Here is a 23,928-nt window from a genome sequence, read left to right as displayed (position 1 = left end):
CGAAGCAACAAGGGAAAGAAACATGTTCGCGACATGATTTGCTGCTAACAAGAACTGCTTAATGAGCAGAAGCTTAAGAAAAGGCAGTCAAATCTTGATGCCTGCTTGAAGAAGCAGCCAAAATTAGAAGACTCATAACCTGGTCCCACCACTGCTACTGTGATAGGTTGGGCCTCCACCAATTACTGTGTACACATAAAATATCATGCAGCGAAGGTTTACATGTGCTACACAGTGCCGCCCGGTGGCCTCCTAGTAAACTACATCTTGTAATTTCATCCGAATTAAAAGAGTCGTCGAACCATCAGCTTCTGGAAAATCAGCAGTCAACCAGAACCAGCGTTGGGTAATTGCATCCAAACCCTTTCTGCAACAGATTTAGTATGAAAGCATTTGTGTTTTTGTTGGTCACATGGCTTAACATAAAACACTAGGAATATAGTTGGTAAATTAAGTTTTATAAATGGCAGTAATACAAAGCTAGTTTGGGCTGTTTTTTATATTAGTATTTGTATATCTATTCAGCTATGCCCCAGTATACCTATTTCATTAAATAACAGAATTAAATGTTAATGGGTCCAAGTACCCTAGACAAAATTTCCAGAAAAATGAACATTACATGCCAAGTTTTTCCTGCAATTTTCCAGAGGAAAAGTACAGAAATGCAGGTTACCTGCTAAACTGAGAAATATATAAATTATCAGATCTGTCAGGCACCATTTACAGTTGCAAGAAAAAGTTTGTGAACCCTTTGCAATTACCTGGTTTTCTGCACTAATTACTCATAAAATGAGGTCTGATCTTCACCCACGTCACAATAATAGACAATCTTCTAAATAACACAAAAACAATTGTGTTTCTTCTTGTCAATACTGAGTACACCATTCAAACAATCACAGTCTAAGTTCAAAGAAGTACGTAAACCTCTAGGGTAATGCCTTCTACAAAAGCTATTTGGAGTCAGGCGTTCCAATCAATGAGATGAGATGGGAGGTTTGGGTTCTCCGCCTGAAACATTAATTGCTCATTTTCTCCCACAGATGCCGCCTGACCCGCTGAGTTCCTCCAACATTTTTGTGTGCTGCTCCAGATTTCCAGCCAGTACTTCTCTCTCATGTCCACAGCAACAAATTCAGAAAAGCTATTCATTTCCACCAAGTGAAAGTTTGCTGTGAAAACTGATCACCTTATTTGCTCAAATAAGTAAAATCAGTACTCTTCAAAAGCAACTTCCTGTCTTTAAAGCATGCTTGAAGACATGAAAGGTGTAATATAAATAACTTTTTTTTCCATAACCAGCCCAAATCTGTATCTGCATTATTGATTTGCCAGCTGGTACGAACAATTCCTGGAAAAAAAACATTTTCTCTATAATGATCTGGGGGAGGATTAGGAGCACAAGCTAGCAACGTGATGGGTGAATCCAACTGAGACCCACCACTCACGGACCAAAGGCATAGTATAGTCATGGGCACTCACAAGGGTCTTTTTGTTGGGTATGTGGAACAATTAATGTTCCAAATCTAAACTTGCAACACTGCTTAACATTCTTTCTAAAGTGTCGCTGCTTCCTGCTTGCATGCAGAGCTTATCAATGTCATTAATTTCACCACCATCTTCTGCTCTTCCCCCTCCCACACCTCCCGAAATTAACTTCCTTCATCTCCAACACCTCTTTCCTTTTGCTTGGTATCTACTGACTTTTTTTTTACAAAACACTGACTCCCACAGTTATCTTGACTGCTCCTCTTCCCACCCTGCATCTTGTAAAGATGCTATTCCCTTCTCCCAGCTCTTTCATCACGGCTATACCTCTTTCATTCCAGGATATCAGATTTGTTTCCAGAAAACAGGGTTGCCATTCTTATGCATGCAATGCAGCCCTCACCAACATTTTCCACATGTCTTCCCTCATCCATTTTCCCCACTCCGTCCTGGTATAACACGTCTCTACATCCGACACATTATTTTCCACAACTTCCACCAGCATCAATGGGATTCCACCATTAGACATGTCTTCCCCTTTCTTTCTCACCTTCTGCAGGGATTGCTCTCTCCATGACTCTTGTCCCTCCTCACCAAATTCCTTCCAGATACTTATTCCTGAAACCATGCTGTGTCCAACTGCCCCTACATCACCTCTCTCACCACCATACAGAGCCTAAACAGTCCTTTTAGGTGTGGTAGCACTTCACATGTGAATTCTGTGGGGTCAGTTATTTAATCCAGTGTCCAATGCACCAATCCAGATTGAGAGATTTGCTTTCTTTTGCACCCTTGCTCTGTCTGCTGTAACAGCCAAGATCTCCCAGTGGCCAGCCATTTAAATTCCACTTCCCATTCCCACAGTGACATGCCTCTTCTACAGCCACTTTGAGGTCAGATGCAAATTGGAGGAGCAACACCTTAATTTGTCTTGGTAGTCTCTATCATCAATTGCTCTCAACTTCTGGTAACCACTCTGTCCTGTTTTTAAGCCCACTTCCTTTCATTTTCCCTTGTGGATTGTTTTACCCCCTTTCTCACCTCACCTGCCCTTATGACCGACCCATCATGCACACCTTCTTCCCTCTTGTTCCCCACCACCTTTCATTTATTCCATTGTCCTCTACTATCAGATTCCTCCTTCAACCCTTTGCCTCTTTCACTTATTATCTCTTAGATTCTCAAATCTTTCCCCTTTTTCACCCTTCACCTGAATTCACCCATCATCCACCAGCTCAAGCGACAACTCCTCGTTCCCATCCCCTTTGTTTACAGTACTGATGAAGGGTCTCACTTGCAACATCAGCTGGTGACTCTGAGTTCTTGTGTGTGTGTGTGTGTGTGTGTGTGTGTGTGTGTGTGTGTGTGTGTGTGTGTGTGTGTGTGTGTGTGTGTGTGTGTGTGTGTGTGTGTGTGTGTGTGTGTGTGTGTGTGTGTGTGTGTGTGTGTGTGTGTGTGTGTGTGTGTGTGTGTGTGTGTGTGTGTGTGTGTGTCTGTAACAAATGTGGTCTTCAGATAAAATTATTGATGCAGTCGCAAGAAGTTGTTTTAATTCTTTGCAATTACTTGGTTTCCAGCATTAATTACTCATAAAATTTGCTCAGATCTTCATCCAAGTCACAATAATAAGCAAACATAATCTGCCTAAACTAATTGTACTTTTCATGTCTTTACTGAACATATTGATTGATCATTCACAGTCCAGGCTGAAAAAACATTGGGAACCCTTGTATTTAATAACTGGTAGAACCTCCTTTAGCAGCAGTAACCTCCTCCAAATGTTTCCTATAGCTGCTGATCAGACTTGCACAACCAGAAGGAAGAATTTTAGACCATTCCTCCATATAAAACTCCTTCAGGTCATGCCACAGCCTCTCAATTGGGTTAATGTCTGAACTCTGACATGGTCATTCCAAAACACAGATGTTCTTCTTTTTAAACTATTCTGTTGTTGATTTACTTGTCTTTCAGATTATTGAATTGTTGCATCATCCAACTTCTATTAAGCTTCAGGTGACAAACTGCTAACCTGACATTCTCCTGTAAAAGTGTCTTGATACAATTTTGAATCATTGTTCCCTCAACAATACAAACTGTCCGGGCTGTAGGCAGCAAAGTAGCCCCAAATCATGATATGCTTCACTATGCTTCACAGTTGGGATGAGGTTTTGGTGTTGGTGTGCAGTGCCCTTTTTCCTCCAAACATAGCGGTGTGCATCCTGCCAAGTTCAACTTTTGTCTCAACTGTCCACAGAACATTTATCCCAGAACTGTGGAATGTCCAGGTGGTCTTTTGCAAACAAGATGTGCAGCAATTTTTTTTTTTGAGAGCAGTGTCCTTCCATTAAATTTAAGAGACTACTATACAGGTATATGGAGGAATTTAAGGTGGGGGGGTTATATGGGAGGCAGGGTTTGAGCGTTGGCACAACATTGTGGGCCGAAGGGCCTGTAATGTGCTGTATGAACATCATTCAAGACTTTAGCAAGTTCTAGAGATTTCTGCATGTCTTTTGCTGTTACCCTTGGGTTCTTTCTCATCTCCTTCAATATTACACGTTGTACTTTTGGTATGATCTTTACAGGATACCCACTCTTGGGAAGACTAACAACAGTACAGTTTCCTCCATTCATAGACAATTTATCTTACAGTGGACTGATGAACACTTCGGTCTTTAGAAATGCTTTTGTAGCCTTTTCAGTTCATGCACCTGTACTGTTCTAAGATCTTTTGAAAGTTGTTTTGATTGAGGCATGATGCTCATAAACAGATCTTTCTTGAGAAAAGCAAGCTGTCAGTAACCAGACTAGTGTGTCTCTTTTCTAGAACAGGGCACTTCTACAACCCAAACCTCCCATCTCATCTCATTGATTGGAACGCCTGACTCCAAATAGCTTTTGTAGAAGGCATTAAAAACTAAAAACTCAATAATTCCCTAAAAACTATAAATTTCTTTTGGAATGGTAGGAATTGTAATGTTGAATTTAATCTCCAAGGTGTTTATAATGGAACACCTAAAAATACTTGTGCCCCATCTGGTGTTTAGCACATTCCACACCTGCCTATTCTTACATCGAAACACACACCCAAACACAAAACTTTTTAAAAAAGAAAATATAACTTACTCAGAAGTTCTGCTTTTTTGACCACTGCTTTCAGATAATCAGATTTCTGTGCCAGAGCTTTATCCAGAAGTGTTCTAGCTTTCTCCTGTGTCATCGGATCTTCCAAGCAAACAGTCGCAAAGAGTGTCAACGTCTGGGCATTTGGACCCAGTGTTTTGAATACATTATTTGCCATAACCATTGCTTCACGAATGCTGTTTGAAGCCAAATAGCATTCAACTAGTCCTAAAAATACAAAGAGCAAAATCATTTTTCTTTGCATAAAGTGCTTAAAAGTAAAATAGGCAGTTATAGATATTAGTCTAAGATCATGATGGAACAAAGTTAATACTTTGAAGACATAACTGCATATTGTGCTCTAAAAATATAAACAAAGGCTGGAAAATCTCAGTAAATTAGGAAGCATCAACGGAGTGAGAGAGTTCATTTTCTGGGTCGATAACTTAAGAGAAACTGGAGATCAGGTTTGGGGTAAAGATGTTGAAAAAAGCAGATGTTTGTGAACAGATGGAAACCAGAAAGGCATGAGGAATGAAAATGGATAATGTTAAATAGTAACAAAGAATGAGTCTGCCTAAATGCCGATAGCAAAATTTATAAATGAAGTTGAGACATTAAACAAATCCTCCACCCAATCTCACTCTTCCTTTTTGTTTCTTCTTCTTCCCTCACCTTTCACCATATTTTGTAACCATATCTTTTTTCTGTTCTGTGTGAAGATATTCATCCAAAACATTAACAGTTTCTTTCTCCACAGATGCTGCCTCATGAGTTGAGTTTAAGCACTGTTTTAACTTCATCCACAATATTTGACCTTTGGTTTTGAGGTTATACATTTAAAATAGGACAGTTTCCTCAATGAGACATTTAAAAAACTAGGACAATATTCACTGGAACACAGGACTCACAAAACTCTGAACTGAGAAGGAAAATACTACATTAGTGAAACCAATCACATCAACTCTGGATTAGAAGGTTAGAATGTATTTTACAAAAATTATCAAAAACTTTGGAAGAAAATATTTGAAAGCATGAAAATAACAAATTTTGTCTTAGGACTGCCAGCTCCAAGTCAGTATAACTGAAGTACATTAACGAGTCTATTCAATGTTTCCATATAATAATAATAAAAAGCTTACTGGCAATTAGCCATTTACTAAATTGCTTTCCCCTCATGATACCTATAAAAATATCTAGCTTTTTATTCAAAAATTAATTTGTTTAGAGAATTTTTATACAGCAGTTGACCTCCTGCAGCTAGCAGAAACTGAATAAAGTGTGGGATAAGCCGTCTCGTGCATCCTTCATCATATCCCTTTATAACCAAAGGCATTGTTATAAGTAATGAAACAATATATGGGATCTAAGAGTATACAAGACTTTGATAACCAATTCTTGGAACCATATCCAGGATCTGATTCCAGCAGACACTGAAGGAGATAGAAAAACCTAGAGTTGAACATGGCAGCATCTTTTCAAGGACATCCAGCCTACAGTTGTAAGGACTGATGGCATAGAATATTTTGTAGACAGTGGATTGCTTTTTTTTAGTAAACAAGAAGTGGCGTTCAGGTCTGGCAATAAAGTAAAATACAAGAGATCCCGGTATAACCTCTGGAAACCCACCTCACTGTTGAAGTGGCAATTCCAGACCAAACTTAAATCACTGAAGGATGTTCAACAGCTGTGGCAGGGCTATCACATCCTACAAAGTAAAACCACACGACATAGGTGACTAGGTTTTGGTCCCAGTTGAGTTCAATGTCTTTTATGCTCACTTTAGAAGCACCTTCATGAACTCCTATAGCCCCTGACAGCCTTGTGATGTTAGTCTCAAGGCCAAAGTGATAGCATCCTTCAGGAGGGTGAACCCACAGAAAGCATCCAGCCCAGACAGGGTACTTGGCCGAGTACTAAAGACCTGTGCTGATCAATTGGCTGGGCTGTTCACTGACATGCTTGCTTCTGAAGTCTGAGGTACCCACCTACTTCAAGCAGGCTACAATTATACCAGTGCCTAAGAATGTGGTAATCTGCTTCAATGACTATTGCCCAGAAGCACTTACATCCACTGTGAGGGGTTGGTGATGAAGCATATCAACTCCTAACTGAGAAGAGAAATGGATCCATTCCAATTTGTGTACCATCACAACAGGTCAACAGCAGATGCAATTTCATGGGCTTTTCACTCAACCCTGGAGCATCTGGAGAGTGAGAATACATGCATCAGGATGCTCCTTGTAGACTACTGCTTGGCATTTAATACTATCACCCCATCAAAACTAATCATTAGGCTCTAAGCCTAGGCCTCAATATCTCCTTGTACAATTGAATCTTTGATTTCTTCACCTGCTGATGCCAGTCAGTTCAGATTGGCAACAACATCTCCTCCAATCACCACCAGCATAGGTGCACCACAAGGGTGTGTGCTTATTTCTCTACTCTACTTGCTTTATACTTATGACTGCGAGGCTAAGCACAGCTCCAATGCTATATTTAAGTTCACTGACGACACCACTGTCATTGGCCGAATCAAAAGTGGAGACCAATCAGCATATAAGAGGGAGATTGAAAATCTGGTGCCGCAACAACCTCTCACCCAATGCCAGTGAGACCAAGGAACTGATTCCACTACAGGAGGTGGAAACTGGAGATCCATAATCTAGTCCTCAAAGGGGGTTCAGAGTGAAGATGAAGAGGATCAACAATTTTAAATTCTTTGATGTTATCATTTCAGAGGACCAGTCCTGGGGTCAGCTTGTAAATGTCATTATAAAGAAAGCACAGCAGCATCTCAACTTTCTTGGAAGTTTGCAAAGATTTGGTGTGACATCTAAAACATTGACAAACTTATATAGATGTGTAGTGGAGAATACTGTATATTGATTGATTGCATCATGGCCTGGTATAGAAACACCATTGTCCCTGAATGGAAATGCCTACAAACAGCTCAATCTATCACAGGTAAAGCCTTCCCAAACACTGAGCACATCTACATGTAGGAAAGCAGCATCCACTCTCAAGGATCTCCACCATCCAGGCCATGCTCTCTTCTCACTGCTGCCATCAGGAAGGTCATATAGAAGCCTCAGGACCCACACCACCAAGTTCAGGAACAGTTATTACCCTTAACCACCAGGCTCTTGAACTAGTGGGGATAACTTCACTCAACTTCACCTAGCCCAACACTGAACTATTTCCACAACCTATGGATTCATCTCATGTTCTCAATATTTTTATTATTTTATTTCTGTTTCTGTTCATTTGTAGTTTACTGTGAATGCCTGCAAGTAAATGAATCTCAGGGTCAAATATGGTGACATACACAAGACTATAAGACATAGAAACTGAATTAGGCCATTCAATCCATTGATTCTGCCCACTTTTTCATCATGGCTGATCCATTTTCCCTCTCAATAACATTCTCCTGCCTTCTTCCCATAATCTTTCATACCCAAAGTACATACATGTACTTTGTTAATAAAGTTACTTTGAACTTTAATATGTTGTGTAGTTTGTTTGTGAACATTTTTTTTAAATTACAGAGTTACAATAAAAAATTTAAAGATAGTGTAAAACAGGAATAGTGAGGGATGTTCATGAGTTCATGTACTGTTCAGAAATATAATGGCAGACGGGGAAGAAGGCGTTTCTAAAATGTTGGGTGTGTGTCTTCAGGCTCCTGTACTTCCTCCCTGCTGGTGGTAATGAGAAGATGGCATGTCCTGGCTGGTGAGGATCCTCAATGATGGATGCTTCCTTTTTGAAGCACTGCCTTTTGAAGATGTGCTCAATGGTGGGGAAGAATTACACCTGCAATGCAGCTGGCTAAAAGCTATCCTCATGAAGACTGGGGTCAAGAAAGGTAGTATCATTCCTCACCACTTCACCTTGTTTCCAAGAAGTCCTCTTTTGGATTGGAATTATCTACAAGATAGCCAAGAACTGTATAGTATATCATCTGTACCCCAAAAACAAGAAAATGTCATTGTCAATAATCAATGTCTATACACAGACAATACTTGGAAGGAGACCGCCACCAAAATGCTTTATGTTTAACATCTTCCACATACATTACCTAGTCCATTACTATTCAAGGTTCATGACAAGACACAGCTCACTTTGGATCACATCTCATCTCTTGCAAGCTAAAGCAAACATCCATCACTACCTCCAGTGTAAAGCACAGGCTCTGGGAGCCTCAGGGAAAAATGCAAATCTGACATTAGCCTCTTTGGGGTTCTAGTAGATTTCACACCATGAACAAATTACAGAGGGCACTTTGAAAATCTGCAGTACTACCACCACCTCTGCAAAATCCTTCTAAATCAACTTGCACAATGTGCAAATCACTCTCAGTTTCCCTCGCATGTCAATATCCCCAGCCATAAGGCTCTGGTCAATTCCAACGGGAAAGCCACATGTGTCCATCCAAAAACACTACTTAGAGCGCTGTGATGGCTAGGAATCTAGGACTGAGAAAATTTTTCAAGAACATCCTGAGAGTATTCTTGAACTAACTAACTAACACCAACTAATGGAAATTCCTGGCCCAATACCATTCAAACTTCTAAAGAAGAAGAATGTTTGTTAACAAACTTAAGATAGCTTGTTAATGAAGAATGTTTACATACTATTTTAAAAAACACGATACAACTACACAAGAATTAGATGGCCACTGCACTGTTTTTTGACTGTTTAAGTCCACTTCAATTCCAAACCAAATGAAATGTTGCAACTTCAAATGACATAAAAGCTAACAGATCAACATAATTCTGAGGGGCTGTACTTCTCACAATTTACATGTGATTAAAAAAATAACAATTTTCTGGGGCAGAATTTAAAATATTCATCATACAAATACAAGAATAGGTTAAGAAACACCTTACCTTCATAGCAATCCATTCTGCAAGGAGAGAGACGCATAGCTTCTCTAAAGTGTATAATAGCTTCCTGGATTCTGCCCAATGCTCGCAAAGCAGCACCTTTTAATAGTAAAGCTTGCACGCTGTTGCTATTTAGTTGAATGGCTTTTGCTCCCAGATAAAGTGCACGTGAATATCGTTTGCTGTACAAACATTGATAACTGCAGAGAAAATAAAGACATAGAAAGATAAGAAGTAACATTTCCATCAGTGATTTATGGTATTGTTTTCATATTTAAAGTAAGATGATGTTTTCTGCCAGTCACTTCATGGTTGCTTGACTATGCAATTTAGGAACAGAGTAGCCACCATTGGTCACAGCGTCAAAATGGATAACTTCACATTTCCTAAACTGTAACTCATTTTGTCCACTCAGTAAAAAATGTAGCCTTCTTGTATCCTTTTCACAAGTTATTTTTCAATCTTCCTTTTGGTGATGATAAAAAAAACCCCTAATCCTTTAGTACCTTCATCTAAATCATTTACATAAACACTAACAAGTTGAGGCTACATTACAGTGCCTAAAAATAGTATTCACCACCCCCTCCCCAGTGCTCACCAACTCACATTTAATTGTTTTACCACAATGAATCACAGTGGATTTAATTTGGGTTTTTTTTGACACTGATCAATAGAAAAAAATTCTTTTGTGTCAAAGTGAAAACTGATCTCTACAAAGTGATCTAAATTAATTACAAATATAAAACACAAAATAATTGATTGCACAAGTATTCACTCCCTTTAGTATGACACAGCAAATCATCACTGGTGCAGCCAATTGGGTTTAGAAGTCACATAATTAGTTAAATGGAGATTACTGTCTACATTCGAGGTGTTTCAACTGATTGTAGTAAAAATACCTGTATCTGGAAGGTCCGACTGCTGGTGAGTCAGTATCCTGGCAAAAACTACACCATGAAGACAAAAGAACACTCCAAGCAATGCCATAAAAAGATAATTGAAAAGCACAAGTCAGGAGATGGGTACAAAAATATTTCCAAGTTACTGAATATCCCTTGGAGCACAGTTAAGTCAATCATCAAGAAACAGAAAGAATATGGCACAGCTGTAAATCTGCCTAGAGCAGGCAGTCCTCAAAAACTGAGTGACCATGCAAGAAGGGGACTAGTGAGGGAGGCCACCAAGAGACCCATGACAGCTCTGGAGGAGTTACAGGCTCCTGCGGCTGAGATGGGAAACTGCGTAAAACTGTTGCCCGGGTGTTTCACCAGTCGCAGCTTGGTGGCAGAGTGACAAAAAGAAAGCCACTGGTGGGAAAAAACATGAAATCTCAGCTTGGGTTCACCAAAGGCATGTGAGAAACTCTGAAGTCTGCTGGAAGCTTTTGGACCGGACTAAATGTCATGCACATCAGAAACACACCATCCCTACCGTGAAGCATGATAGTTGCCATATCATTTTGTGGGGATGTTCCAGTGCAGCAAGCCCTGGAAGGCTTGTGAAGTTAGAGGGTAAAATTAATGCAGCAAAATACAGGGAAATCTTGGAGGAAAACCTGATGCAGTCTGCAAGAGAACTGTGACTTGGGAGATTTATTTTCCAGGAAAACAATGACCCCATGCATAAAGCCATAGCTAAATAGGAATGGCTTAAAAACAACAAAGTTAACGTCCTGGAATGGCCAAGTTATAGTTCAGACCTCAATTCAATTGAGATTTTGGGGCTGGACTTGAAAAGGGCTGTTCACTCATGTTCTCCAAGAAATCTGACAAAGCTTGAGCAGTCTTATAAAAGAAGAATGGGGAAAAAAATTGCAGTGTCCAGATATGCAAAGCTGACCTATCCACACGCTAAAGGCTGTAATTGCTGCCAAAGATGCATCTACTAAATACTGACTTAAAGGGGGTGAGTAATTATGCAATTAATGTGTTTAATAATTGTGATAAATTTAGACCAATTTGTTTTCACTTTTACACGAGAGTCTTTTCTGTTGATCAGTGTAAAATAAACAAATTAAATCCACTGTGATTCAATGTTGTAAAACAATAAAACATGAAAACATCCTGGGGGGTGTATTTTTTTTTATATGCACTGTAACTAATTCCTGTGCCACACCATTGGGCAAATCTAGCCAGCTAGTTTTAACACTCATCAAGGCATTGTCACCATCAGATAATTAATCCTCTATCCACATCAATGAGCCATAAACTTTTCTGTTGTAACCTATTTACTTGTCTTTCTCACACTTTACAAAATCATATTGCAGCAGAGAAACCAGTATGAGAAGACAGATCATAGCCATCTGTCATGGCTGACCTACCAAAGGTAACAGAAGTGATGTGTAATAGCTCTCTAAATGATTAAGGATATATACAATTGGTGCACACTTTTAGATAATGATGCAACTGATAGTCCCAACTTCCTTTGTGCACATTGTACAAATTAGTTATATACTGCAGCATGTAATCATCATCACATACCTTATGATGTAAGCTTTGACTATGATTGTTCTTAGCAATTTATTTTTGATGTAAGTGGTTTGCCATTGCCTTCTTCTATGCAGTGTCTTTACGAGATAAACGACTGCCAGACATTATCAATATTCTTCACAGATTGACTGCCTAGCATCATTGGTCATATAACCACGACTTGCGATATGCACCAGCTGCTCATGTGACCATCCACCACCTGCTCCTATGGCTTCAAATGACTCTAATGGGGTGGGTGGGGCACTACACTTTGCCAAATGGTGACCTGCAACCCAGCAGAAGGCTTTGATAGAGATGTATCTTCACCCCACCACCCAAACTGTGTAATACAGGTCTTGAAACTTTCCTGGTTTTCAGAAGAATACTTCAGGTATTCAGAGTTGTTAAGATAATATCACTTGGTCTACAGATGGAATGTGGACTGGTCCAACCACAAGCCACTAGCATAATTATATTCAGCCTTTCAGGAATCCCCAAAGTTCAGTTAAAACATGAACATGGATTAAAATAATACATCGCATTATTTCAGGATCCCCCGAATGCTTTAAAACAAATTAAGTAGTTTAAAAGTCAAAGTAGGAAATTGGAAGTAAATGAAAGCATTTAAGCCACTGTTCTAATATGCAAATATTTGAAGCTTTGATTTGGATATCCAGATCTCACTATGGCTGCTAGGGAGTTTAAATTCAAGCAATTATGGAATGATAAACTAATATTAGTAATATTGACCTTGAAATTGTCATGTTATCATAAAAACTATTGATTAATGCTAATGTTAATTTAAGGAAAAAACATATCTTTTGAGTCAGCACTATTGGCATCAAAAATTCTGTGGTGAGGACTGAGAAGAATTAAGAAAATTTTAAGAAGTTGTAACTTGCTTATACCTTCTTCTCCACAAGACATAAAACTCTCTCTTGGATATATTACATTCTTATATCCTCTGTTTTGCTGCCTTTGGTACACTCAATAGAATTTTTGCCCAGACATCTATCTGATCACAACCCAGTCACATCTACTTTTAATTATGGCAAAATTAAAATTAAGGCTACTAGGTGGAGGTTTAACTCCACGCTTCTAAAAAAGCAATGAATTTCTCACACAACTGAGAACAAAACTGATGGAATTTATAAATTTAAATAAAAAGTGTCTCAGATCTGACAGTGATTTGGGCCTCCATAAAGGATTTCTTATGAATAATGCCATATGGTTCGGCTCCCACCTACATAAAAGCCGGCTTCAAAAGATTTCCACCCTAAAAGAACAATGTAAGGTTTTGGAGAATGATCTCAAAAGGCGATACACCGTAACGAGAAAACGAGCTCGAAACAAAACAAGCAGAATTAAATGATTTATTAAGAAGCAGGGCAGAATATATGATCCATATAACCAAACTAAGTATTACACAGAAGGCAGCAGACTGAGCCATCTTTTGGCACTAATGCTCACACAACAGGAAGCTAAAAGGTCTATACAGTACCAATGATAAGATGTGCTACATGTGTAGTATCTTCAACAGAGAAAATAAACGTGGCATTCAAGAATTAAAGAACTGTATACAAGTGGCTCAGTTCCTTCTGAGAATGACTTCAGAGATTTTTTTTTAGTGGATTAGACCTCCCTACATTGTCATTAAAGGACACCAAAACTCTAGACTCCATTACACTGGATGAACTACTTAAAGCAGTCAAAGCTACAAATAAGGGCCGTACACCAGGTATAGATGGCATATCTGTGGAACTTTACCTAGCACTTTGGGATATTCTTGAACCAGTATGGTTAGAAACATTAAATTATACTATTGGAAATGGCGCTTTCCATAAAGATCTAAACATAGCCCTGATCAGTTATACCTAAGACCGGTAAGGACCCCTTGGAGTGTGCCACTTACCGTCCAATCTCTTTGATAAATGCTGACCTCGGTATTTTCCGAAGTCTTAGCCAGTAGACTTGAGACAGTGGTTGGGAAAATAATTAGCCCAGATCAATCAGGCTTTATCAGGGAACATCTCGCATCTGATAATACTCACCGGCTCTTATACATACTGAATGCAACGCATAAAATCCTGCCTGCCTGTGGCCTGCTATTTCTAGATGCTGAAAAAGCATTTGATCACCTTGAATGGTCATATCTTTGGAGAGTTCTAAAAGAATTTAAGTTCAGCAATAAATTTATCAATATGATTCGAACACTGTATGCTAATCCTTCAGGCCGGGTATGTGTGGGAGGAAGTTTCTCAGTTATTTGACATAGGACGGGGCACACAACAAGGGGACCCTCTAATTTTTACTATATCTATTGAACCGCTTGCATACTCAATTAGAAACTCTCCTCAGATCTCCCCTATTACAATAGGTACAACATCACATTCGATATCACTTTACGTGGACGACACGCTAGTTCAGACAACCTAATAGGTGGACTGCGGGCCAGGTCTGGACCGTGAGAACCAAATGTCTGGACCGCGCCAACCCATTGGCACTTATGTGAACACACCTGTCATAACATGTAAATAAAACGCATGCTGGTCTAATTTATTTTAACCTCATCCCACACCGTACACTTGACCTACGCCCCTGTAGAACATGTGACCTACTGCGCGCTCTCTATGGTCCAACTAGACAGCGGCACGCACCAGCTACCCGCCTGTCATCTAAAAGCGAATCTGTCATCTAAGCGAATTGTTACCAGCAGTACATCACGGACCTTAAACCAAGAACAACATGGCCTGCGTGAAAATCTGACTGGATTTATCAGTTTTGTTTTATTTTACCAGCGCGATGAGCTTATGTCATTTTTACCCAGCTTGCAGAGCCAAAAAGCCCAAGGATTTAAGAGTTTTTAAAGTGACAAAGTGATGGCACATGTTCTTTTTCCTGTGTGACATCATGTCTCATCTAAATCAACTTAATCTGCAATTACAAGGCAACAACCACACTGTTGTGGACATGTATGAGACGACTGAAGCTTGCATTGCGAGAAGAATGAAATGCAGGAAGGATCCAGTGATGAAGGATTTCATGATGAGCCTGGCAGAAAACTTCAGGGAATGATTTGAAAGCTCCCCTAAACTCTCAGGTGACATCCTTCTCTTCCTGAGACAGCCATTGTCTGTTTTGGCTGACGGCCAGTGGACTGCAGAGGCCAAAAGGCTGGTGCCTTCCACAGGTGAGGCAACTCTTCAGATGGAGGTCTTGGAAATGGGAACATCTGATTTGCTCAAAGCACAACACAAGGACGTTGGGGTGAGTGACTTTTGGATCAACATGGTTCCCCAAGCTCAATTCAAAAACATGAGAGCTATTGCAATGACCTACTCACATTGTTCCCCTCCATGTACTTATGTGAGTCTTCATTTTCTTCAATAACTCCATCAAGAAACAGACTCCAATACACATCTTGGCCAGTGCCTCAGGATTGCCACAACAGAATACAGGCCCGACATCAGAAGGATTGCCTCATCCCGTCGCTGTCACTTCTCTCACTGATTGGTGAGTGAATCTATTTATTTTTGTCCATTTGTCAATCTTACTGTGGTATAATAATATTACAACAATAGCACTAATAATTTATTTTATAACTACACTTCATATTTTAAATGCTACATAGCTTAATTAAAAAGAACAAATAGATTAAATGAGAGAACAGAAACAGTGGAAAAGGCAGTACTACTAAAACTCTTTGTGTGGAAGGGAAGTGGTGAAGACTACCATGTCTGTGTCAAGTCCCAGATGAGTTCTCAATGTGACAGCTGACAGTTGGGATAGCTAGAGTCATAATTAAATGGTTGGTTTTGGACTTATTTTGTTTCAAGAGTGCATTTTTTTTCTCTTGTGTGACCCACAACGCAGGCTTTGAGAATCCCAGGCCTAAATTATTACTACTGCCACTACTACTATTAATAATAATAATAATGGTAATAGTAGCAACAACATCTGCCCATAAAACTTACTGGTGCAATGGGAAAAAACCCTGGATGTTTTGGCCCTTGGCTTGGCATGCTTGACATAATTTGGCCTTTGTGGAAAACTAATTGGGGAACCCTGCACAAGTTTATATGGCAAATGTTCAACAAACTCTTCCCTATGTTTTAAAAAGACTGGAGCTATATGGATTTCTTTCAGGATACAAAGTTAATTTGTCAGAATCAGCACTGATGCTGATAAATACAGATAAAAGTAAGGTGTCTCTCCCTCCCCAGATTAAGGTTACAAAAGGGGTCCTCTACTTGGGTATTAAAGTTAATACTTCCCTATCATTTGTGGCTAAAACAAATTACTCTTTCATTTTGAAAAGAAAAGATATTAATAGATGGAGACACCTGCCAGCATCAGTCCCAGTCCGTTTATCGGTCATTAAAATGAACATCTTACCCCGCATTAATTTTATCAACTCAATGATCCCACTTGCGCCTCCAGCAAGATATTGGCAAAAACTGGACTCCTTACTATGATGCTATGTTTGGAATGGTAAACAATGCAATATAAAGTGGTCAGCTCTACAATTCAGAAAGCTGGATGGGGGATTGGCATATCCAAATTTCAAATTGTATCACTGGGCATTTGTATTAAAAAGTTTTAGCTATTGGATGGAAGAGGAGAAGGTTTCTTCATGGAAAAATATAGAACAAGAAAGAGCTAATATCACCAATAAGGTTGAAGGACTTTCTCCTTACAGGTATGTCTATGAAAAAATGTGATTTATATTACGGTCCAATTTTAACCCATAAGAACATAAGAAAATAAGTGATAGGAGCAGGAGTAGGCCAATCGGCCCCTCGAGCCTGCTCCGCCATTCAACAAGATCATGGCTGATCCAATCTTAACTCTAGTTATCACCGAATCCCACAAGGCAACAGTGCCAACCAACAGGGCATCATGCCGCCCATTTTATTTTATTATTCATCCCGCCCAAACCCATGTGATCACCCGGGGGAAAAAAACCCGATTTGCTAATTGAGGAGAAAAAATCTGGAAAATTCCTCTCCAACCCATCCAGGCTATCGAAAACTGGCCCAGGAGATCACATGGCTGATCTAAACCTAGCCTCATGTCCACTTACCTGCTCGCTCACTGTATCCCCTAATGCCATTTTTATCCAGGAAAATGTCTATCTCCGTTTTGAATTTATTGAGTGTAGTAGCTTCCACAGCTCTCTGGGGCAGTAAACTCCACAGCCCCACTACCCTCTGAGTGAAGAAATTTCTCCTCATCTCAGGCCTGGAACGGCATCCCCTTATTTTAAGATTATGCCCCCTAGTCCTAGTTTCACCCATCATTGGGAACATTCTCCCCGCATCCACCCGATCAAGCCCCTTCACAATCTTATATGTTTCATTAAGATCGCCTCTCATTCTTCGGAACTCCAATGAGTAGAGTCCCAATCTACTCAACCTGTCATCATACATCAACCCACCCATCCCCGGAATTAACCTAGTGAACCTTTTCTGCACTGCCTCGAGAGCCAGTATGTCCTTTCTTAAATATGGACACCAGAACTGCACGCAGTACTCCAGGTGTGGTCTCACCAACACCCGGTACAACTGCAGTAAGACCTCCCTGTTCTTATACTCCATCCCCCTAGCAATAAAAGCCAGCATTCCATTGGCCTTCTTGACCACCTGCTGCACTTGCATACTAACTTTTTGTGTTTCCTGCACCAGGACCCCCAGATCCCTTTGCACAGAAGCACTTTCCAGTTTCTCTCCATTTAGATAATAACTTGCTCTATTATTTTTCCTGCCAAAGTGCAAGACCTCCCACTTGTCAGTATTATATTTCATCTGCCAAATGTCTGCCCAATCACTCAACCTATCTATGTCCCCCTGCAGGGTTTCAATGTCCGCCGCACTCATTACACTCCCTCCCATCTTTGTGTCATCAGCAAACTTCGATACGTTGCACTTAGTCCCTTTCTCCAAATCATTAATATAGATTGTAAAGAGTTGGGGTCCCAACACCGACCCCTGCGGAACACCGTATGCCTCAGGTGTTTAGAGCAGCAGAAAAACTCCTAAAATTTAAAAGCGTATGGTGCAAATCTTCTCCATTATGGAACAATAATCATTTTCTATCGGGGGGTGGGGAACCATTCACTAACAGAACTTGGGAGGATAAAGGTATTATTAATCTTCAAGATATTAATGGGGCAAGTACTATCCTTAGCTTTCAAGAACTGGTATCTCGATATAATATTGATAAACACTCTCTTTTCTTCTATTTTAAAGTAAGATCAGCTTGTAAAGCCTGCGGGGTTCCCTGAAGGTCAGATTTAAAGGGCCATCCCACTTTAAGTTGGATACAGAGTGCTCCAGGATAAATAGTGTCATATATCTATGATAAATTAAACTCCCAGAAATATTTGCCCACATCAAGAATGAAAGCCTGGGTTAGGGACATATCTGAATTGGGACAAGATTTAGACTGGGATGCGATTTGGGATAATGCTGCCAGTGCTTCAAGAAACCCAAATCATCGGTATAAACACTTGAAATTTTGTCACAGAGCATATCTAACACCCAGAATTAGACATCAGATGGGACTGGTTCCTGACCCATCTTGCTCATTTTGCCCCACAGAACCATGGCTCTTTTAAACATGTTGTATGGGAATGTCCAGGGGTTTTTGGTTTGAGGGGGAAGGTTATCAGTACTCTTACAGAACTAAAGGGAGTACAATTACCAATGGACCCCTCAGTGCATCTTCTAAATGATGACTCCTACCTTTCCCTTACGGAAAAAACACGCACAGTCTGGCTGGCAGGCCTGACTGCTGCTAAGAAGATTGTAGTCCAGTGTTGGAAACCTCCCCATAATATTTCAAGTACTCACTGGCTTTGGAGCTTTTTGGACATTTCTTACCTGGAACTATCATCAGCAAGAGTAAATGACGCACAACAACCACAATCTTAATGTGGACAAATCTGATATCTTACTTAAAAGATATTCTGTTACAATAGACAGACAGACGTACTTTATTGATTCCGAGGGAAAGTGGGTTTCGTTACAGCCGTGCCAACCAAGAATAGTGTAGAAATATAGCAATATAAAACCATAAATAATTAAATAATAGTAAGTTAATCATGCCAAGTGAAAATAAGTCCAGGACCAGCCTATTGGCTCAGGGTGTCTGACACTCTGAGGGAGGAGTTGTAAAGTTTGATGGCCACAGGTAGGAATGACTTCCTATAACGCTCAGTGTTACATCTCAGTGGAATGAGTCTCTGGCTGAATGTACTCCTGTGCCTAACCAGTACATCATGGAGTGGATGGGAGTCATTGTCCAAGATGGCATGCAACTTGGACAGCATCCTCTTTTCAGATACCACCATCAGAGAGTCCAGTTCCACCCCCACAATATCACTGGCCTTCCGAATGAGTTTGTTGATTCTGTTGGTGTCTTCTACCCTCAGCCTGCTGCCCCAGCACACAACTGCAAACATGATAGCACTGGCCACCACAGACTCGTAGAACATCCTCAGCATCGTCTGGCAGATGTTAAAGGACCTCAGTCTCCTCAGGAAATAGAGACGGCTCTGACCCTTCTTGTAGACAGCCTCAGTGTTCTTTGACCAGTCCAGTTTATCGTCAGTTCATATCCCCAGGAATGTGTAATCCTCCACCATGTCCACACTGACCCCTTGGATGGAAACAGGTCACTGGTGCTTTAGCCCTCATCAGGTCCACCACCAGCTCCTTAGTCTTTTTCACATTGAGCTGCAGATGATTCTGCTACACCATGAGACAAATTTCCCACCGTAGCCCTGTACTCAGTCTCATCTCCCTTGCTGATGCATCCAACTACGGCAGAGTCATCAGAAAACTTCTGAAGATGGCAAGACTCTGCATTGTAGTTGAAGTCCGAGGTGTAGATGGTGAAGAGAAAGGGAGACAGGACAGTCCCCCGTGGAGCCCCAGTGCTGCTGACCACTCTGTCTGACACACAGTGCTGCAAGTGCATGTACTGAGGTCTGCCTGTCAGGTAATCAATAATCCATGACACCAGGGAAGCATCCACCTGCATCACTGTCAGCTTAGGAATGCTCTGTCTGTGTACGCACTACTATTCAGTTGATTGGTGGAGCGGAGGGGGTGGTGGGGACAGAGAGGGGTGGAGAGGGGGGTGGGGATGAGGATGAGGGGTGGAGGGGGGATGGTGATGAAGATTAGGGGAGGCTGGGTTAATCAGTCAAAATGTAATTGGCAACTGGTTGTACTAAATGTAATTTGTTGGTGTTGCAATAAAAATTAGCGATAAAAAAGCTGCAACTTGTTGAAAGTTTATTTAGGGTGGAGTTGAGGCTCAACATTAGGACATGGTCTTATGTAGCTCAGCTCCAACTCATAGATCAAGAGGAGCCAAGACTCTACCAAGATCTGCTCGGAAATGTAAAATCAGATCCCCATTTTTCATTCATCAAGAAAACCTTTACAAGCAAAGCACATGAAAATCTGTATAACAATGTTTCAGAACAAGATGCATTATACTACTAACCAAAGTACTTATTTACCAGAAAGAATGGTTTCTTTCTTCCTGAAACAATTTAAAACTTTAATACCTACCCTGAGACAACCCAAGGTTCTGCATGCTGATCAGAGATGTTGAATAAACGTCCACCTAAATTTTCAACATCTTCTAGTCGGCCCTCACCTGCCAGAAGATACCCATAGACATCCATTCCTAAAGTGAGGTAAAGATTTGAAAATATTAGACAGTTAATTATATATATCATGTTCAGTCCTGACGGGGAGTCTCGACCCGAAACGTTGACTGTACTCTTTTCCATAGATACGGCCTAGCCTGCTGAGTTCCTCCAGCAATTTGTGTGTGTTACACAATGCTTGTTCAACAATTTATTCCAGTTCTTCAAATTACTATATTGTAACAAATGCCGACTGGATATCCAAACTCTATTTCTACTTTAAAAAAAAAATCAAGTCATCAGTCATAGCACAAGGAAGTCTGCAGGTGCTGCAAATCCAAAGCAACTCACACAAAATGCTGGAGGAAATCAGCAGATCAGGCGCAGCATACATGGAAATTAATAAAGTCAATACTTCAGGATCAGACCTTTCTTCAAGACAGAAGGAAGGGGGACGACGCTAGAAGAAAAAGGTGGGGGAGGGGAACATCAGTCACGACTTCTTCTGAGACCCAAGATTCAAGCACCATGTCAGAAACTAGGGTGATAAATAGATAAAATTCTAAACTGACTTTTTTTTTGCATTGTCAAAGAAGTCACAAGCAGCAAGAGGTGCTACCTTTAGGATGAATTACTAAGCAAAGATTCCATCTGTTCTGGGGTGGATGTAAATGATTCTATAGCACCGACTCAAAGAGCTGGGGATTTATTCCTGGCATTCTAGTCAATATTTATTTCTGAAACAATGTGTCTAAGGATTACCTGGTTATTGTCACATTGTTACTTCAGGAAGTGAACGGTGCAAATATAATGGAAGTTTCCTAGATTACAATATTTAGGATGTGAAAGTCACTTCATAAATGCGAACATCTCTTTGAACATACAGTTAAATACCAGTGTAACCCTCAACAAATCTTCAAACATTTAGACATGCTTTTAATGCAAAATTTAGAACTACAGTTATTGAGCTGGTGATCATCTTGATCAACTGGAAAACTCATATTTGCATGAATTTCAATATTACTTACCCTTAATTATATATGGATCCAGCATCTGAGCTTGCTCAAACTTCAGGATGGCATTTTTGTTGTCACCCACCCTGAAATACAAGTCTGCCAGGCTTCCCATTAAATCCACATTATCCCTCAACAATGACTTCTTCTCCAAAGAGCTGAGGATAAAATGATCATAGAAGTGTGCTGTTAATTGCAGTGCAGAAACTAGAAGCCTATCCATTATATTTACAAAAGCACCTTGCTAACGTACCACATTACTTCCTTCCAGAAATTATTTCATTGGCATGATCCTCAAAGTACAAGCAGACTAAATTATGCTAACTTCCAAATGGTACCAATTCTTAACTGAAACAATAAATTAAAATAATTTTCCAGAACTGGAATGCCCTTTTTAAGTTGGGATATACATAAAACACCAACCAGGACAATAATGTTTTAATACACATGTAAGTGGATAGTGCAAAACATCCCCTTACCAGATAGTATTGATTGCCCTGGTATTGTCACCAGTGTGAACAAAAGCATATGCCTTGATCCAAACAGATAACCAGTCCAGATTTGGAATGCTCTGAATCACATTGATAGTCAGAGATGCTACCTCTGCACCCTTCACTGAAAGAGACAGCAGACCTGTAGAAAAGGAAAGATTTATTAGTAATGTACAAGATGGATATTTCTTGCTTAATTATTTGAAGAGTCTTTGGGTTTTTATTTTTTGAAACTTTTAATATTTGTAAACATGTTAAAAAGATTTTTTTTTCTACAGTAATCTCAAGATAACTTGTTTCTACTGGACTGAAGAACCCCTTTAGAAGAAAGTTGACCTGACCTTTGAACTGAGTCTTATTTTACTCTCAAGATAGAAATACTTCCAAACATTAACTTTCCACTGTAGCTCTACTGGAAGAGAAACCTTGCATACCAGAGTGCACCCGAGCCCACACAATTCAGAAATAATAGCATTTTGGATTGATGTTGGGCAAGGGGTGCAAACTGTGGAGCTATGTGCCGATTCAGTGCTGGATGATTGCTACATACCTGGCAGACCAATGTGCAGCAAGAGGGGACAAGGGGTTTGTTTAAGTTCCCAGCACAGCAGCATCAACTGTAATGCCCCACTCTTCACATAAATGCTGTTAAGAACTCTTTCAGCACTGAATCTATTGGCTCTCTTGTTCCTGAAAACATATCCTGAATACTAAATGAGGTGCCTGTAGAAATCAAATTTTAGGAGAAACAACAACACACAATAGCAAGGTGGATATATTAAAATCCATAAAAAGCTCAAGCAAACCCACAGGGAACACAGACCAGACCAAACTGTGATGGCCCATACATTCTGAAGGTTATACACACAATGACTGGCAAAAGTACAGATGTGACACAAGGAAACCATTTCTAAACAGTTAAGTGGTGGTTCCAGAATGTAATCTAGGGTTAGTAGTAGAAACAGAGTCCTACAGCACCAACACAGGTCCTTTGGCTCACCCTTTCTATACCAATCGCTACATACTCATTCAGACAACCCCATCTACCAGCACTTAGTCCATAATTTCCTATGCCTTGGTCATTCAAGTGCTCTTCTAGATATTTATCAAATGTTGGGAGAACCACTGGTTCCACCACCCTCTCATTCCAAACTCTAATCATTCCTTAGGTGACAGTATTTGCCCTTGTATCCTATCTAAACAGCTTATGCCTCATCATAAACCTACACACAATGGCTACTTTATTTTGTACACCTGCTCATTAATGCAAATATTTAATCAGTCAATCGTGTGGCAGCAACTCAATGCATAAAAGCACACAGACATGGTCAAGAAGTTCAATTGTTGTTCAGACCAAACATCAGAATGGGGGGAGGGGGGGGGAATGTGATCTAAATGACCAAAGGTGGAATGATTTTTGGTGCCATAGTGGTTAGAGTATCTTAAACTCCTGACCTGTTGGGCTTATTATGCACAACATCCTCTACACTTCAGAGAATGGTGCGAAAAACAAAGTACATTCTGTGAGCAGCAATTCTTTTGGTGAAAATGCCTTGTTGATGAGAGAAGTCAGAGAAGAATGGTCAGACTAGTTCAAGCTGACAGGAAGGCAACAGTAACTCAAATAGCTACATGTTGCAGAAGAGCATATCTAAAGTGGATGGGCTACAGCAGTAGAAGACCACAAACGTACACTCGCTGGCCACTTTCTCTCTCCGAATCTCTCCCCCGCCCCCCACCTCCAGGGAAAACAAATCCAGTGCACCTGGTCTATCCTTATTACCAACACTCCATTCC

At 40.2% G+C, this 23,928-nt stretch overlaps 1 protein-coding gene across 1 annotated transcript in view; it reads right to left on the bottom strand.

Annotated features, from left to right (window-relative positions):
- Window positions 1-23,928, bottom strand: part of anapc7 (anaphase promoting complex subunit 7) — a 43,094-nt gene that overhangs the window by 6,080 nt on the left and 13,086 nt on the right. Inside the window, exons 5-9 of the mRNA XM_059988168.1 lie at window positions 22,120-22,273; window positions 21,656-21,798; window positions 20,548-20,665; window positions 9,501-9,697; window positions 4,612-4,836 (exon numbers count right to left, since the gene is read on the bottom strand). Of these exons, the coding sequence (XP_059844151.1) occupies window positions 4,612-4,836; window positions 9,501-9,697; window positions 20,548-20,665; window positions 21,656-21,798; window positions 22,120-22,273 (837 nt within the window). The remainder of the gene's footprint in view (window positions 1-4,611; window positions 4,837-9,500; window positions 9,698-20,547; window positions 20,666-21,655; window positions 21,799-22,119; window positions 22,274-23,928) is intronic.

The sequence above is a fragment of the Hypanus sabinus genome, chromosome 13, assembly GCF_030144855.1.
Source record: "Hypanus sabinus isolate sHypSab1 chromosome 13, sHypSab1.hap1, whole genome shotgun sequence".
NCBI lineage: Eukaryota > Metazoa > Chordata > Chondrichthyes > Myliobatiformes > Dasyatidae > Hypanus > Hypanus sabinus.
Note: the sequence above shows the minus strand (reverse complement) of the source record. Positions and strands in the feature narration are given on the sequence as shown.